Here is a 16,154-nt window from a genome sequence, read left to right as displayed (position 1 = left end):
GGACATTCATGCCACCCCAGATTCCCTTTAAAATCTGGTTCCTCTCAAGGTTTCTTCCTTATGCCGTGCCACAGTCGCAGCTGGCGTGCTCATTAGGTACAAACTCACAATTATAAGGAGCAAATAGGCACTAAACTTATCTTTGTAAAGCTGCTTTCACGCAATGTCCAATGTTAAAAGTGCTCTACAAATAAACGAAATTGAATTGAATATAATGTCATGGCATATGGGATACCACTTAGGAATTTTATTTGGGGTATATATATATATATATATATATATATATATATATATATATATATATATATATATATATATATATATATATATATATATATATACACACATACAAACAGTATATTATATGCATGTATATATGTAAAGTATATATATATACTGCACACCACCATGCCACCTCAAATCCAAATCCTATATATAACAAACTTTGCTTTGCTTGGGGGGAAGGCTAGAGAAAGCTTTTTCACAATAAACATTCCTGTTTTCGTGCTGTAATACGGCATCCTAAAATAAAACATTCTTTTTTTCACTTTTGCTTCACAATCTTAAATATTAATATGTATAATATATATTCATTCATTCATTCATCTTTTCCCGCTTATCCGTAATTCGGGTCGCGGGGGCAGCAGTCTAAGCAGATTCTCCAGACACTTCTCCGTGTCCAGGGATCGGGCTGTCAAGGCCCCCGCCTTCGACTGCTGCCCAATCCTCACAGCACCAGTCCCTTTCGGTCCCTCCTGCAGGTGGTTAGCCCACGGGAAGTGTATAATATATATGTTTAATCTAAAACTAAATTATAAAATACAATATTTTAAACACTACTGTCATTCATATTGGTTTATTTATTTGAAAACATAACATTTTAATAATTAGAACAAGAGTGTACATTTAACATTATATTAAGTGGATCCATAGGTTATATTGCCAAGTGACATTCACTGAGATAGAACAAGAAAAATACAGGAATATCCTGAATCAAAATTACATCAACTTATGAGTTTATAGTTACAGGTTAGCTTTAATAATTACAGAATATAATCATGCAATAAAAAGGCAAAAATAACTAAATACATTGTACAAATAAATGATGTTCAGTATGATTCATATTGTGAATGTGATCGAACAAACCACATGTCATTACCCTGACCAGATTCTGTTTAGAGCTGCTTCTTACACATAATTACTTACTGGCATCATCTGATCAATTAATAATCAAGGACATTAAAGAATGTGTCGCATGAGTGTAGTTTAAAAAAATCGAATTAATCAAATTAAACATATATTCGTGTTTAAAACTATAATGTTGTCTCTTAGTTGGTAGCCATGATGTTTTTGACCCAGTCAGTGTAGCGGCAGACTTCAGCATAAACTCCAGGTAAGCCAGGGAGCGCACATCCATCACCCCAGGACACAACACCCTTCAGCTGCCCATTGCACACAACAGGACCACCAGAGTCACCCTGGATAAAAGGTAAAAGCAAGGAGTGAATGCAAAATATAATAAACTGCAAAGTGAATGAATCTGGAGTGAAGTACAAATTGTTATATTATAAACAAAAATAGAGCTTTTCAAATGCATCCATTCCTCATGCAGTTCTACTGTGATTTTACCTGGCATGAGTCTTTGCCTCCCTCCAAGTATCCGGCACAAAACATGTTACTAGTGATTTTGGAGCCATAGGACGCCTTGCATTTTGCCTCTGAGAGTACAGGCACATTCAGGCACTGTAATACGGATGCATAGATCACTGGAAAAGATGAGAAAATACATAATTAGCTTGTTGTGATTTCAAGTATAACTGAAAGCAGCACTGCTTTACCATTATTGTCTATGTACCAACTGCAGCAGAAAAGTCAACAAAGTTTACAGAATCTACTATAATCTTGTATTCATCTCTACAGTGCTTCTGTTCCTGATCACACTGTGAATTACTTATAAAGTTCCACTTCATATTTATTTCTATGTTCCCTTACCTCCAGTGTTGATCTGATTTCCCCATCCAGACACCAGGCACTCCTCACCTGACGCTACACAAGAGGATGCCAGAGGTATAGGCTGAACATACTGGTTAAAAACTGCAGGCTGGCTCAGTTTGATCAGCATGAAGTCATTGTCAGCTGTGCGGTCATTATATTTGGGATGTGTTATGACTTTCTCAGGCCGAATTCTCTGCTCTGTGTCTTCGTCAACAAACACACGGTGTTCTCCAAGGTGAAGCATAAGTTGATTAACCCTTTGGATGAGATTTTTCAAATGTAATAAATGTATTTTTAATGATTATGTTGCATTATTTTGCATACACATGTTGTGAGATACTCACGGAACGTAGCAGTGAGCAGCAGACACGGCCCATAAGCTGTTAATTAAGGATGCGCCACACCAGCGCCGTCCGTCAATGGTTAGAAAAATCTGCCAGGGCTGAGAGTGAGGTGTACATTCATAACCCCCGATGATCTTATCATCATCACCTCTGCTGTGGTCTAAATCAAAAACATTAAACAGTTATTAACAATATAATATATTGTACAAATCATTATTCCAGTAACTGACACACAAAACAAGATCTACATTATTTCACAACAAGTCTCGAGTGAGTAATAAAACATTTACTTACGTACAAACACCAACAACAAAACAGTTACAATGAGCCTCATTGCCACTGGTACAATTACAACAAGAATGAACAAGTCAGACTACAGGATAACTGTGTCTATATATCTTAATATCTATGTGTGATGTCATGGAGCATTGGCCTCAGAACAGCCAGTAAAAAATGAGCAAAATATTCTTGAACTGAAAGCTGCCAACTGTGCAAACTATTTTATCAGTTGAAACTCTTAGAAAACCTGATTATTTTAGGGTGACAGACACAAACTGCTTTATTTAGCCTACTCAAATAAATATACCTAAATATTGGAAAACAATTATTCCTACATGAGTCATGCAGGAAACTTCAAAATGGAAAATGAATTCACCCAGGCTTATGTTTTACCTGTTTATACTCCATTAGTCTAAACATAATGTATTTTTTTGTAATACTAAGACACAATTTTTTAGTAAGTTTAAGTTTTAGTACATTTGTCCAATTTTATCTAAATATCTTTAGGGCAGGGGTCCCTCAATTGAATTCACTCATGTTTTACCTGTTTATACTCCATTACCATTTTTTTAAACGAATGCAGGTTTTATTTAATAAGGTATTCTATGGTATTTTAGTCCTTTGCAGGTTAACTACATTTTAGGAGTTAGGAGGTCATGCATGTGGATATGTAGAAAACATGTGACAATCCACACAGACGGTATCTCAGGCTCAGTGTTGATCCTGTATGGGTTAATGACATAAATCCATTAGTGCTCAAAATACATGCACTGTTAATCAACAGGCCAGTGACTAGGTGTACATATTGTTATGCATCTAACTTTTGCTTATATGAAACAAACTGGGTAAAAGTTTGGTATGAAGATTTACTTTAACCAAACAAATCTATAAATATACAGATGTTAAACTTTATTCTCATTGGAAAATGCTCCATAGCATTAGTTACTGCTTTTCACACTCTTAGTATCTGGACAGTGGCTGCATCTGAAATCACTCAAGCTTACACTAATTCACTAATTCCTTTATAGTGCATGACAGTTCAGTTCACTATATGGGAAGAAGAAAATGAAAATGAGTGAGCAAATTTTTACACTGATGTAAATGGTGAGTCATGGAAATGTGTACTCCTGTATTACATCTGCATTAAATGTTATTTTTTCCTGTTTGGTTCACCATGTAGTTTATTATTTAAAACTACATTACATTACATCATGTTATAATTAAAAAAAAAAAGTTTTTTAAAAACACACTCATTTTATTTATCTTATTTGTTTGAAAACAGAACATTTTGGTTTTGGCAAAACCTTTTTTTGAGAAGAAGTTTTTTTGTGTGTGTGTCATGTTGCAGTATGAGACAGAGTTTGTTAGCAAGTGTACATTGGATATACGTTTATAATCAGAGTGCATCGTGGGTAAAAATGAGTGTAGGGAGTGTAGGGAATGATGTTGTTTACTCATATATTCGAACACCACTACAAAAGTACGATAGTACTGTAGTACTGGGATGTTATAGTGCTTTGCCTCTTTATTGGGACATCTGCCTCTAAAAGGTGATATTGGTAAGTGGCACTCACTGACATGGGACGAGAAAGAAACAGGTGAACCCTGACTTGGAACTACTATGATTTTAATATTTACAGAATACAATCTTGCAATGAAAAGGCAAAGAAAACAAACTACATTGTAGAAATAAATGATGTTCTGTACAACTTATATTGTGCATAGGCTTAAACAAACCACATTACATTGGTCTGACCAGATTCTGTTTAGAGCTGCTTCTTACACATAATTACTTATTGGCATCATTCATTCATTCATTTTCTCCCGCTTATCCGTAATTTGGGTCGCGGGGGCTGCAGTCTAAGCAGGCCCCCGCCTTCGACTGCTGCCCAATCCTCACAGCACCGTCCCTTACGGTCCCTCCTGCAGGTGGTGAGCCCACGGGAAGGCAGCCCCACGTCACTCCGACATCACAGACCTTGATATTTCCCTCGTAAGGGACCCCCGGAGCATAGAGGGTTAAGGGCCTTGCTCAAGGGCCCAAGAGTGACAGCCTGGCGATACCAGAGCTTGAACCCCAGACCTTCCGATCGGCAACCCAGCGCCTTAACCGCTGAAACCACCACTCCCCCAGCCTTATTGGCATCATCTGATCAATTAATAAACAAGGACATGAAAGATTATGTGATGTGACTGTAGATTAAAAAAAATCCCAGTGTATGGAGATTTATCAAATAAATCATTTCATATTTTTAAATGTAATGTTGTCTCTTAGTAGTAATTATGTTATTGACCCTCTCAGTGTAGCGGCAGACTTCAGCATAAACTCCAGGTAAGCCAGGAAGCGCCCATCCATCACCCCAGGACCTCCAGGATTATCCTTCAGCTCCCCATTGCACATAACAGGACCACCAGAGTCACCCTGGATAAAAGTAATACATGTAAAGGGCAAATGTATTACTGCTCCCGTCTTGGCTTATACCTTTAATTTTGGAAGTGGATGCTACCTATACATTATTATCACAAAAGCAGGATGCAATGTCAGGCCAACAGCCTTTGCTAGCCGTGTCTCCACCCTCCAGAATGTAACATGCTTAATAATAGTTCAATGAATTTGGAGTATTTGGCATTGAAGTGGACTGTTACAGAAAACTTTTGTGAAACGTGTCTACTATCTGAGAGGAGCAGAGAACTCCCCACTTTCTAATGTTAGGTCAGTCAAGATCCATATTTCCCAGTAGACGTTTTGTTGGGCAGGGTACAAGAGCCAGAGGCTGCGTCTGTGAATGAGTGGATCAGAGCCTATCAAGCTTGAATTCAGGTTGCATTTGATGTGGCTAGGTAGTAATTGGTAAGGGATGTTTTACAATGAAAGAGTTACCATGATAAGAGATACACTATGAAACCCGCCACAGAAACAAGTATGCAAGCTTGCAGGGACAATAATACTGGTAGTCACTCCAATTGAGGGACCCCTGCCCAAAAGATATTTAGATAAAATTGGACAAATGTACTAAAACTTAAACTTACTAAAAAATTGTGTCTTAGTATTACAAAAAAATACATTATGTTTAGAGTAATGGAGTATAAACAGGTAAAACATAAGCCTGAGTGAATTCATTTTCCTTTTTGAAGTTTCCTGCATGACTCATGTAGGAATAATTGTATTTTAATATTTTCCAAGGTATGTTCATTTGAGTAGGCTAAATAAAGCAGTTTGTGTCTGTCACCCTAAAATAATCAGGTTTTCTAAGAGTTTCAACTGATAAAATAGTTTGAACAGTTGGCAGCTTTCAGTTCAAGAATATTTTGCTCATTTTTTACTGGCTGTTCTGAGGCCAATGCTCCATGACATCACACATAGATATTAAGATATATAGACACAGTTATCCTGTAGTCTGACTTGTTCATTCTTGTTGTAATTGTACCAGTGGCAATGAGGCTCATTGTAACTGTTTTGTTGTTGGTGTTTGTACGTAAGTAGATGTTTTATTACTCACTCGAGACTTGTTGTGAAATAATGTAGATCTTGTTTTGTGTGTCAGTTACTGGAATAAGGATTTGTACAATATATTATATTGTTAATAACTGTTTAATGTTTTTGATTTAGACCACAGCAGAGGTGATGATGATAAGATCATCGGGGGTTATGAATGTACACCTCACTCTCAGCCCTGGCAGATTTTTCTAACCATTGACGGACGGCGCTGGTGTGGCGCATCCTTAATTAACAGCTTATGGGCCGTGTCTGCTGCTCACTGCTACGTTCGTGAGTATCTCACAGCATGTGTATGCAAAATAATGCAACATAATCATTAAAAATACATTTATTACATTTGAAAAATCTCATTCAAAGGGTTAATCAACTTATGCTTCACCTTGGAGAACACCGTGTGTTTGTTGACGAAGGCACAGAGCAGAGAATTCGGCCTGAGAAAGTCATAACACATCCCAAATATAATGACCGCACAGCTGACAATGACTTCATGCTGATCAAACTGAGCCAGCCTGCAGTTTTTAACCAGTATGTTCAGCCTATACCTCTGGCATCCTCTTGTGTAGCGTCAGGTGAGGAGTGCCTGGTGTCTGGATGGGGAAATCAGATCAACACTGGAGGTAAGGGAACATAGAAATATATATGAAGTGGAACTTTATAAGTAATTCACAGTGTGATCAGGAACAGAAGCACTGTAGAGATGAATCCCAAGGTTACAGTACATTCTGAAAACATTTCTGCTGCAGTTGGTACATAGACAATAATGGTAAAGCAATGCTGCTTTCAGTTAAGCTTAAAATCGCTACACAAGTTGATTGTGTGTTTCCTCATCTTTTCCAGTGATCTATGCATCCGTATTACAGTGCCTGAATGTGCCTGTACTCTCAGAGGCAAAATGCAAGGCATCCTATAGTTCCAAAATCACTAGTAACATGTTTTGTGCCGGATACTTGGAGGGAGGCAAAGACTCATGCCAGGTAAAATCACAGTAGAACTGCATGTGGAAGGAATGTATTTTTAAAGCTCTATTTTTGTTTATAATATAAAATTTTTTACTTCACTCCAGATTCCAATTTTTTACTTCACTCCAGAACCACTTTGTAGTTTATGATATATTGCATTCACTCCTTGCTGTTACCTTTTATCCAGGGTGACTCTGGTGGTCCTGTTGTGTGCAATGGGCAGCTGAAGGGTGTTGTGTCCTGGGGTGATGGATGTGCGCTCCCTGGCTTACCTGAAGTTTATGCTGAAGTCTGCCGCTACACTGACTGGGTCAAAAACATCATGGCTACCAACTAAGAGACAACATTATACTTTAAAACATAAAACATTGTTTTATTTGATCTTAATAAATAAGAGTTCTTTTCTTTTATCTAAAGTCAAGTCAAACATTTTTTCATGTCCTTGTTCATAATTTATTAGATGATGGCAATAAGTAATTATGTGTAAGAAGCAGCTCTAAACAGAATCTAGTCAGGCCAAGGCCATGTGGTTTGTTCAAGCCCATTTACAATATGAGTCATACACAACATCTTATATTTGTACAATGTATTTTGTTATTTTTGCCCTTTTACTGCAAGATTGTATTCTGTGATTATTAAAGTCATAGTATTTGGTGTTACATATAGAAGTTGATGTAATTCTTCTTTATTACACAGTGTAAAATGTAAATAAAAACAAAGAACTAAAGCTGGGCAGAGCTTCACCAATCTATGAAAGACTGTGGAACAATTATACAATAATGTTCCTCAACATAAAATTGCTAAATCTCTGTGTACAAGGCACATGGGCAAAAATCAATATTGGATGCATATAATCTTTGGGCCATCAATGCTGTACTTATTACAGGTTCAACAAATGCTTCCATTCAGAAACGTCTTTTTCAGGGAAGGCCTTACATACGTGAGGAAGGCAATGCTAACCGCATACTGCATCTATTACATTAGCATGATTTTGTAGTAGAAGATTCCAGGTGCAAAACAGGATTGCGTGCAGTCTAGACCAGGGGTCTTCAAACTTTTTTCAGGACAAGGACCCTTTGGGCCTTTGGGACCAGAGACATGGGGCAGGGACCCTTAATACAACATGTCAAATATATCCACTAATATTAATAGAAACAAATCATATTATGCTAGCTATATTATGCTAAGACAATTAGAACTATGTTGTTGTTGTGTGTAAATGCATCATTGTCTTATTTGACTGATCATTTTCAGTTTGTTGATGCTAGAAGTAAACTTTTGGATTAAGTAGCATCTCTGGATGGTGTTTCTGTCTCATTGTGTACAGCAGCCAAAAACCTTGGTAAATTATTGAATGTAGTCTTTCCTTTTGAGGTACATGTGAATAACATTACCAGGATCGCCTTCTTTTACTTTTAAAATATTGCTAAACTTAGAAATATGATGTTGTTACAGGATGCAGAAAAACTACTTTATGCTTTTGTTAGTCTACATTTTTATACAACAGTAAGGATACTTAATAATTGATATTTCTTCCCCCCCCCTTTCTCTCTCTCTTTCTCTCTCACGGTCGAGTTATACATTTCTTAATTACTGTACGCCTCTATATTTATTCACTGTACTTCTGAATGTCCACACATCTCTGCACTGAAATAGCCTTTATATTTATTCACTGTATATACTTTCATATATACCGCTTGCTGTAAATATGCCAGATAGTTATCTGCACTGTAAATATGCTAGATATTTATCTGCACTTTTGCACGACTGCTACATTTTGCACTTCTGGTAGATGCCAAACTGCATTTCGTTGCTGTGTACCTGTACTATGCAATGACAATAAAGTTCTATCTATCTATCTATCTATCTATCTATCTATCTATCTATCTATCTATCTATCTATCTATCTATCTATCTATCTATCTATCTATCTATCTATCTATCTATCTATCTATCTATCTATCTATCTATCTATCTATCTATCTATCTATCTGTGTAAAACTGCTTTGAGACAATGTTCATTGGAAAAGCGCTATAAAGATAAAAATGAATTGCTGTGAATTAAATTTATGCATCATAACAAACATATACAGTACACTCGCAATCAGAAATATTCAACCCCCTCACCTTAATAGACAATACAGTGATGTTGATGAAAGATAATGAAAATAAATGATAAAAAACAATATTTATTTATACATATTTAGTTATTTTGAGTTATTTTGACAACAGAAGTTGACTTAACTTTGAAGTTCAAATAAGAATTGTAAGTCTTGTAACACATAAGCATGTGTAGTATTATTATTCTTCACCTGCAAAAGCCCCTAACTCAGTGCTGTTTGACGGCTTCCATGCTGCAACTGCCTTCTTCAAATCCCACCAAAGATTTTCAATTGGATTTAAATCTGGTGACTGAGAAGGCCACTCCAGGACACTCCAGCATCTTTTCCCCAACCAAGCTTTGGTTGATTTGGAGGTGTGCTTGGGATCATTGTCTTGCTGGAAGATCCAATATTCACCAAGGTTTAATTTGTCAACAGAAGGCATCACGTTCTTCTTCAAAATGACCTGGTATTTCTGGGAATCCATGATGCCAGGTACACAATCAAGATTGCCAGTTTGCCGAAAAACAGCCCCTCATCATTATTGACCCACCTCTGTGCTTGACCGTGGGGATGGTATTCTTCTGGTCATAAGCCTGACCTTTTGCACGCCAGACATACCGCTGGTCCATATGTCCAAAAAGTTCCAGTTTGGTTTCATCAGTCCATAGAACTGTCTCCCAGAACTCTGTAGTTTTATCCAAATTCCTCCTGGCATTTTTAATATTCTGATAAACAGTGGTGATGTGAAAGTAAACTGAGGTAAGCACTAAGAAATGCTTCTGAGCATGGCTAAGCTACATTATTACTTGCCCACTGCATGTATTCTCTGAACAAATAACTACATTTAAAACCATTAAATCACTTTTTGTTATCTTTTCTTTTACAGATGGAGGTCAATAACAGTGACTGATAATGACAGTGTATTATATACAGTAGTATTGGGATGTCATAGTGCTGTGCCCCTTTATTGGGCCATCTGCTTCTAAAAAAAGCTCCTGCTTTGCTTAATCTGGTTTAAAATCACCTTTATTATCATAGCATTTTCATTTTTATTAAGAGACAGAAATAAATATGTACATTTTACTTAATAAACAGGAGAATTACATCAACTTCTAAATGTGACACCAAATACTATGACTTTAATAATTACAGAATACAATTATGCAGTAAAAAGGCAAAAATAACAAAATACATTGTACAAATATAAGATGTTGTGTATGACTCATATTGTAAATGGGCTTGAACAAACATGGTCTTGGCCTGACCAGATTCTGTTTAGAGCTGCTTCTTACACATAATTACTTAATGGCATCATCTGATCAATTATGCACAATGAGATGAAAATGTGTGACGACTTTAGATGAAAAAATAACTCAGATTTATTAAGATCAAATAAAACAATGTTTTAAAGTATAATGTTGGCTCTTAGTTGGTAGCCATGATGTTTTTGACCCAGTCAGTGTAGCGGCAGACTTCAGCATAAACTCCAGGTAGGCCAGGGAGTGCACATCCATCACCCCAGGACACAACACCCTTCAGCTGCCCATTGCACACAACAGGAGCACAGGAGTCACCCTGGATAAAAGGTAAAAGCAAGGAATTGGTGCAATATATCATAAACTACAAAGTAAATGAATTTGAAATGCAATGCAGTGTCACTAACTGCCCACTGATTATTTGTACCAGCCCACCCTATTATAATTACCTAGAACAGGCCCTGGTGCATTAAATCTCTTTTGTGTGTGTATGTGTGTATATATATTATATATATATATATATATATATATATATATATATATATATATATATATATATACATACACACATACACTGGCGATCAAAATTAGAGAACAATTTGTAAACAATTGAACAATTCTGAAATAATCTGACACATGAAAAAAAAAACCTTCTTCTCAGAAAAAAAGGTTTTGCCAAAACCAAAATGTCTATTTTCAAACAAATAAGATAAATAAAATGAGTGTGTTTTTTTTTTTATTATTATAACATGATGTAATGTAATGTAGTTTTAAATAATAAACTACATGGTGAACCAAACAGGAAAAAATAACATTTAATGCAGATGTAATACAGGGGTACACATTTCCACGACAGATTCTCACCATTTACATCAGTGTAAAAATTTGTTCACTCATTTTCATTTTCTTCTTCCCATAAAGTGAACTGAACTGTCATGCACTATGTATGACAGTTCAGTGTAAGCTTGAGTGATTTCAGATGCAGCCACTGTCCAGATACTAAGAGTGTGAAAAGCAGTAACTAATGCTATGGAGCATTTTCAATGAGAATAAAGTTTAACATCTGTATATTTATAGATTTGTTTGGTTAAAGTAAATCTTTATACCAATATTTTACCCAGTTTGTTTCATATAAGCAAAAGTTAGATGCATAACAATATGTACACCTAGTCACTGGCCTGTTTATTAACAGTGCATGTATTTTGAGCACTAATGGATTTATGTCATTAACCCATACAGGATCAACACTGAGCCTGAGATACCGTCTGTGTGGATTGTCACGTTTTCTACATATCCACATGCATGACCTCCTAACTCCTAAAATGTAGTTAACCTGCAAAGGACTAAAATACCATAGAATACCTTATTAAATAAAACCTGCATTCGTTTAAAAAAATGGTAATGGAGTATAAACAGGTAAAACATGAGTGAATTCAATTGAGGGACCCCTGCCCTAAAGATATTTAGATAAAATTGGACAAATGTACTAAAACTTAAACTTACTAAAAAATTGTGTCTTAGTATTACAAAAAAATACATTATGTTTAGACTAATGGAGTATAAACAGGTAAAACATAAGCCTGGGTGAATTCATTTTCCATTTTGAAGTTTCCTGCATGACTCATGTAGGAATAATTGTTTTCCAATATTTAGGTATATTTATTTGAGTAGGCTAAATAAAGCAGTTTGTGTCTGTCACCCTAAAATAATCAGGTTTTCTAAGAGTTTCAACTGATAAAATAGTTTGCACAGTTGGCAGCTTTCAGTTCAAGAATATTTTGCTCATTTTTTACTGGCTGTTCTGAGGCCAATGCTCCATGACATCACACATAGATATTAAGATATATAGACACAGTTATCCTGTAGTCTGACTTGTTCATTCTTGTTGTAATTGTACCAGTGGCAATGAGGCTCATTGTAACTGTTTTGTTGTTGGTGTTTGTACGTAAGTAGATGTTTTATTACTCACTCGAGACTTGTTGTGTGTGTCAGTTACTGGAATAATGATTTGTACAATATATTATATTGTTAATAACTGTTTAATGTTTTTGATTTAGACCACAGCAGAGGTGATGATGATAAGATCATCGGGGGTTATGAATGTACACCTCACTCTCAGCCCTGGCAGATTTTTCTAACCATTGACGGACGGCGCTGGTGTGGCGCATCCTTAATTAACAGCTTATGGGCCGTGTCTGCTGCTCACTGCTACGTTCCGTGAGTATCTCACAGCATGTTTATGCAAAATAATGCAACATAATCATTAAAACCACATTTATTATATTTGAAAAATCTCATCCAAAGGGTTAATCAACTTATGCTTCACCTTGGAGAACACCGTGTGTTTGTTGACGAAGGCACCGAGCAGAGAATTCGGCCTGAGAAAGTCATAACACATCCCAAATATAATGACCGCACAGCTGACAATGACTTCATGCTGATCAAACTGAGCCAGCCTGCAGTTTTTAACCAGTATGTTCAGCCTATACCTCTGGCATCCTCTTGTGTAGCGGCAGGTGAGGAGTGCCTGGTGTCTGGATGGGGAAATCAGATCAACACTGGAGGTAAGGGAACATAGTAATAAATATGAAGTGGAACATTATAAGTAATTCACAGTGTGATCAGGAACAGAAGCACTGTAGAGATGAATCCCAAGGTTACATTATATTCTGAAAACATTTCTGCTGCAGTTGGTACATAGACAATAATGGTAAAGCAATGCTGCTTTCAGTTAAACTTAAAATCGAAACTCAAGTTGGTTGTGTATTTTCTCATCTTTTCCAGTGATCTATGCATCCGTATTACAGTGCCTGAATGTGCCTGTACTCTCAGAGGCAAAATGCAAGGCATCCTATGGTTCTAAAATCACTAGTAACATGTTTTGTGCCGGATACTTGGAGGGAGGCAAAGACTCATGCCAGGTAAAATCAAAGTAGAACTGCATGAGGAATGGATGCATTTTTAAAGCTCTATTTTTGTATATTATATACATATTTTTCTTCACTCCATATTTATTCATTTGTAGTTTATTATATTTTGCATTCACTCCTTGCTTTTACCTTTTATCCAGGGTGACTCTGGTGGTCCTGTTGTGTGCAATGGGCAGCTGAAGGGTGTTGTGTCCTGGGGTGATGGATGTGCGCTCCCTGGCTTACCTGGAGTTTATGCTGAAGTCTGCCGCTACACTGACTGGGTCAAAAACATCATGGCTACCAACTAGGAGACAACATAATAGTTTAAAATATGAAACTTTGTTTTATCAGAGTTCCTGTTTTTAATCTGAAGTCAAGTCACACATTTTTTTATGTCCTTGTTCATAAGTGATCAGATGATGCCAATAAGTAATTATGTGTAAGAAGCAGCTCTAAACAGAATCTGGTCAGGCCAAGGCCATGTGGTTTGTTCAAGCTCATTCACAATATAAGTCATACACAACATCTTATATTTGTACAATGTATTTTGTTATTTTTGCCCTTTTACTGCAAGATTGTATTCTGTAATTATTAAAGCCATACTATTTGGTGTCACATTTAAAAATGGATGTAATTATGGTTATTACACAGTGTAAAATATAAATGAAAACAAAGAAGTAAAGCTGGGCAGAGCTTCACCATCTGTGAAAGACTGTGGAACAATTACACAATAATGTTCCTCAACATAAAATTGCTAAATCTCTGTGTATAGGGCACATGGGCAAAAATCAATATTGGATGGCTATAATCTTTAGGCAATCAATGCTGTACTTACATACGTGAGGAAGGCAATGCTAACCGCATACTGCATCTATTACATTAGCATGATTTTGTAGTAGAAGATTCCAGGTGCAGAACAGGCCTGCGTGCAGTCTAGACCAGGGGTCTTCAACATTTTTCAGGTCAAAGACCCTTTGGGCGATAGAGACATGGGGCAGGGACCCCTAATACAACATGTCAAACATAGCCACTGATATTAATAGAAACAAATCATATTATGATAGTTATATTATGCTAAGACAATTAGAACTATGTTGTTGTTGTTGTTGTTGTTGTTGTTGTTGTTGTTGTTGAACATGCATCATTGTCTTATTTGACTAATCATTATCAGTTTGTTTATGTATATGGTGAGTTCTCCACACTCTCTGTTGTTCTGCAAGGATCTGTCTTAGGCTAACTGCTTTTCTATTTACATATGTTGCCTCTCTGTGAAATTATACGTAAACAGGGCATTAGCTTCCATTGCTATTCTGATGATACACAGTTGTATGTTTCAGCAAAACCAGATGAGAGAGATCAGCTTAACAATGTTAAGGACTGTGTAAAGGACATTTGTGGATCCTTGATAATTTCCTTCTGCTCAACTTAAATACTTTTACTAGGTCCACATGCAGCTAGAAGTAAACTTTTGGATTACGTAGCATCTCTGGATGATGTTTCTGTCTCAGTGTGTACTGCAGCCAAAGACCATGGTGTGATTATTGACTGTAGTCTTTCCTTTAAGGCTTACATGAATAACATTTCCAGGATCGCCTTATTTCACCTTAAAAACATTGCTAAAATTAGAAATATGATGTTGTTACAGGATGCAGAAAAACTACTTCATGCTTTTGTTACATCAAGATTGGACTACTTGCTTTACTGTCTGGGTGTTCAAGTAAGTGCATAAATAAGCTTCAGTTAGCCCAGAATGCAGCAGCAAGGGTCCTTCGTGGATCTAGAAAATATGACCACATCACCCCTGTTATAATGAGTCTACACTGCTCCCAATTAAATCTCACATTAAGTGAAAAATACTTTTACTGATGTATAAAGCACTTAACAGTCTCGCACTGCAGTATCTGAGTAAACTTCTATAACATTATGATCCCCCACGCCTACTTAAATCAAAATTTTCAGGTTATTTGTTGGTACCTCAAATAATGCAGACTATAGCAGGGGGCAGATCTTTCGAGGATGGGTTCCCGCTTAAATCTGGTTCCTCTCAAGGTTTCTTCCTTATGCCATATCAGGGAGTTTTTCCTTGCCACAGTCTCACTCAAACTTACACTTACACTTATAAAAAACATCTTAATAATTTTTTATGACCACATTATCTGTGTAAAGCTGCTTTGAGACAATGTTCATTGGAAAAGTGCTATAAAGATAAAAATGAATTGCTGTGAATTAAATTTATGCATCATAACAAACATATATTTTGCTCTTTAAATCATAATTTATTAAGTTGTTTACAGATGTCTCTTGTTTTGATAGATTTACAGTTTCATACAATTTCCTTTTACTATCAGGTGGACTACTAAACATTTACATGAAGTTCAGCATTCATTTGAATAAGATTTAATTGATTTTAAGTGTGCTTTATAATTACAATTTTATTCGATATCATAAAACTGTCTTGTAACTTTTTGTTGAAGAACATTATTCAGAAATTGTTCCACATATTTGTAGACACAATCTTTCTCAAATTGGTGAAGCTCTGCCCATCATTACTTCTTTGTGTTTATTTACATTATGCACAGTATACCAACTTTGTTTGGAATTGGGCTTGTACTTACGTTCCTCTGTTAGAGCCACAGATTTCGCATTTGGACTCATCTCTCCACAAAACATTCCACTATTTACTGGCCAATTCTTGGGTGTTTTTGAGATTTACCCTTGTTTGTTGCAGAACAGGAAAAGGAAAATACATGTGTCTCAAAGACAATAAACAGAGGTGGCAAAAGTACACACATCCTTTACTTAAAT

At 36.3% G+C, this 16,154-nt stretch overlaps 3 protein-coding genes and 1 long non-coding RNA gene across 4 annotated transcripts in view; 2 read left to right on the top strand and 2 right to left on the bottom strand.

Moving 5' to 3' along the window:
* Positions 1 to 1,306: 1,306 nt before the first annotated feature.
* On the bottom strand, positions 1,307 to 2,731 carry LOC310726551 (trypsin-like). Its single transcript, XM_083542253.1, has 5 exons — positions 2,634 to 2,731; positions 2,340 to 2,499; positions 1,993 to 2,252; positions 1,630 to 1,766; positions 1,307 to 1,478 (listed from the first exon to the last, which is right to left on the bottom strand). The coding sequence occupies exons 1-5, from the start codon at positions 2,671 to 2,673 to the stop codon at positions 1,329 to 1,331; spliced, it is 747 nt and encodes a 248-aa protein (XP_083398379.1). The 5' UTR covers positions 2,674 to 2,731; the 3' UTR covers positions 1,307 to 1,328.
* A 2,966-nt stretch (positions 2,732 to 5,697) lies between these two features.
* LOC310730758 (trypsin-like) lies at positions 5,698 to 7,744 on the top strand (the record flags this gene model as incomplete). Its single annotated transcript, XM_083549889.1, has 6 exons — positions 5,698 to 5,712; positions 6,016 to 6,094; positions 6,229 to 6,391; positions 6,475 to 6,734; positions 6,955 to 7,091; positions 7,264 to 7,744. 6 exons carry the CDS (start codon positions 5,698 to 5,700, stop codon positions 7,411 to 7,413), a joined length of 804 nt encoding a protein of 267 aa, XP_083406015.1. The 3' UTR covers positions 7,414 to 7,744.
* Positions 7,745 to 8,664: 920 nt separating this feature from the next.
* LOC310725592 overlaps positions 8,665 to 16,154 on the bottom strand; it is a 118,085-nt gene continuing 110,595 nt past the window's right edge. Inside the window, exon 4 of the long non-coding RNA XR_014533439.1 lies at positions 8,665 to 8,955. This is a non-coding gene — a long non-coding RNA (uncharacterized lncRNA). The remainder of the gene's footprint in view (positions 8,956 to 16,154) is intronic.
* On the top strand, positions 12,285 to 13,976 carry LOC310733647 (trypsin-like). Its single transcript, XM_083555070.1, has 5 exons — positions 12,285 to 12,382; positions 12,495 to 12,654; positions 12,742 to 13,001; positions 13,222 to 13,358; positions 13,508 to 13,976. The coding sequence occupies exons 1-5, from the start codon at positions 12,343 to 12,345 to the stop codon at positions 13,655 to 13,657; spliced, it is 747 nt and encodes a 248-aa protein (XP_083411196.1). The 5' UTR covers positions 12,285 to 12,342; the 3' UTR covers positions 13,658 to 13,976.

The sequence above is a fragment of the Silurus aristotelis genome, assembly GCF_946808225.1.
Source record: "Silurus aristotelis genome assembly, chromosome: 1".
Taxonomy (NCBI): domain Eukaryota; kingdom Metazoa; phylum Chordata; class Actinopteri; order Siluriformes; family Siluridae; genus Silurus; species Silurus aristotelis.
This window is presented reverse-complemented; position numbering and strand designations above follow the sequence as displayed.

What these genes read in the sequence shown, in the direction of transcription:
- LOC310726551 (XM_083542253.1), bottom strand. Translation starts at nt 2,673, where the DNA reads ATGAGGCTCATTGTAACTGTTTTGTTGTTGGTGTTTGTAC. An exon ending in GCTGCTCACTGCTACGTTCC is followed by an intron (nt 2,253 to 2,339) that starts GTGAGTATCTCA and finishes TCTCATCCAAAG; the next exon opens with GGTTAATCAACTTATGCTTC. An exon ending in AAATCAGATCAACACTGGAG is followed by an intron (nt 1,767 to 1,992) that starts GTAAGGGAACAT and finishes CATCTTTTCCAG; the next exon opens with TGATCTATGCATCCGTATTA.
- LOC310733647 (XM_083555070.1), top strand. Translation starts at nt 12,343, where the DNA reads ATGAGGCTCATTGTAACTGTTTTGTTGTTGGTGTTTGTAC. An exon ending in GCTGCTCACTGCTACGTTCC is followed by an intron (nt 12,655 to 12,741) that starts GTGAGTATCTCA and finishes TCTCATCCAAAG; the next exon opens with GGTTAATCAACTTATGCTTC. An exon ending in GAGGCAAAGACTCATGCCAG is followed by an intron (nt 13,359 to 13,507) that starts GTAAAATCAAAG and finishes CCTTTTATCCAG; the next exon opens with GGTGACTCTGGTGGTCCTGT.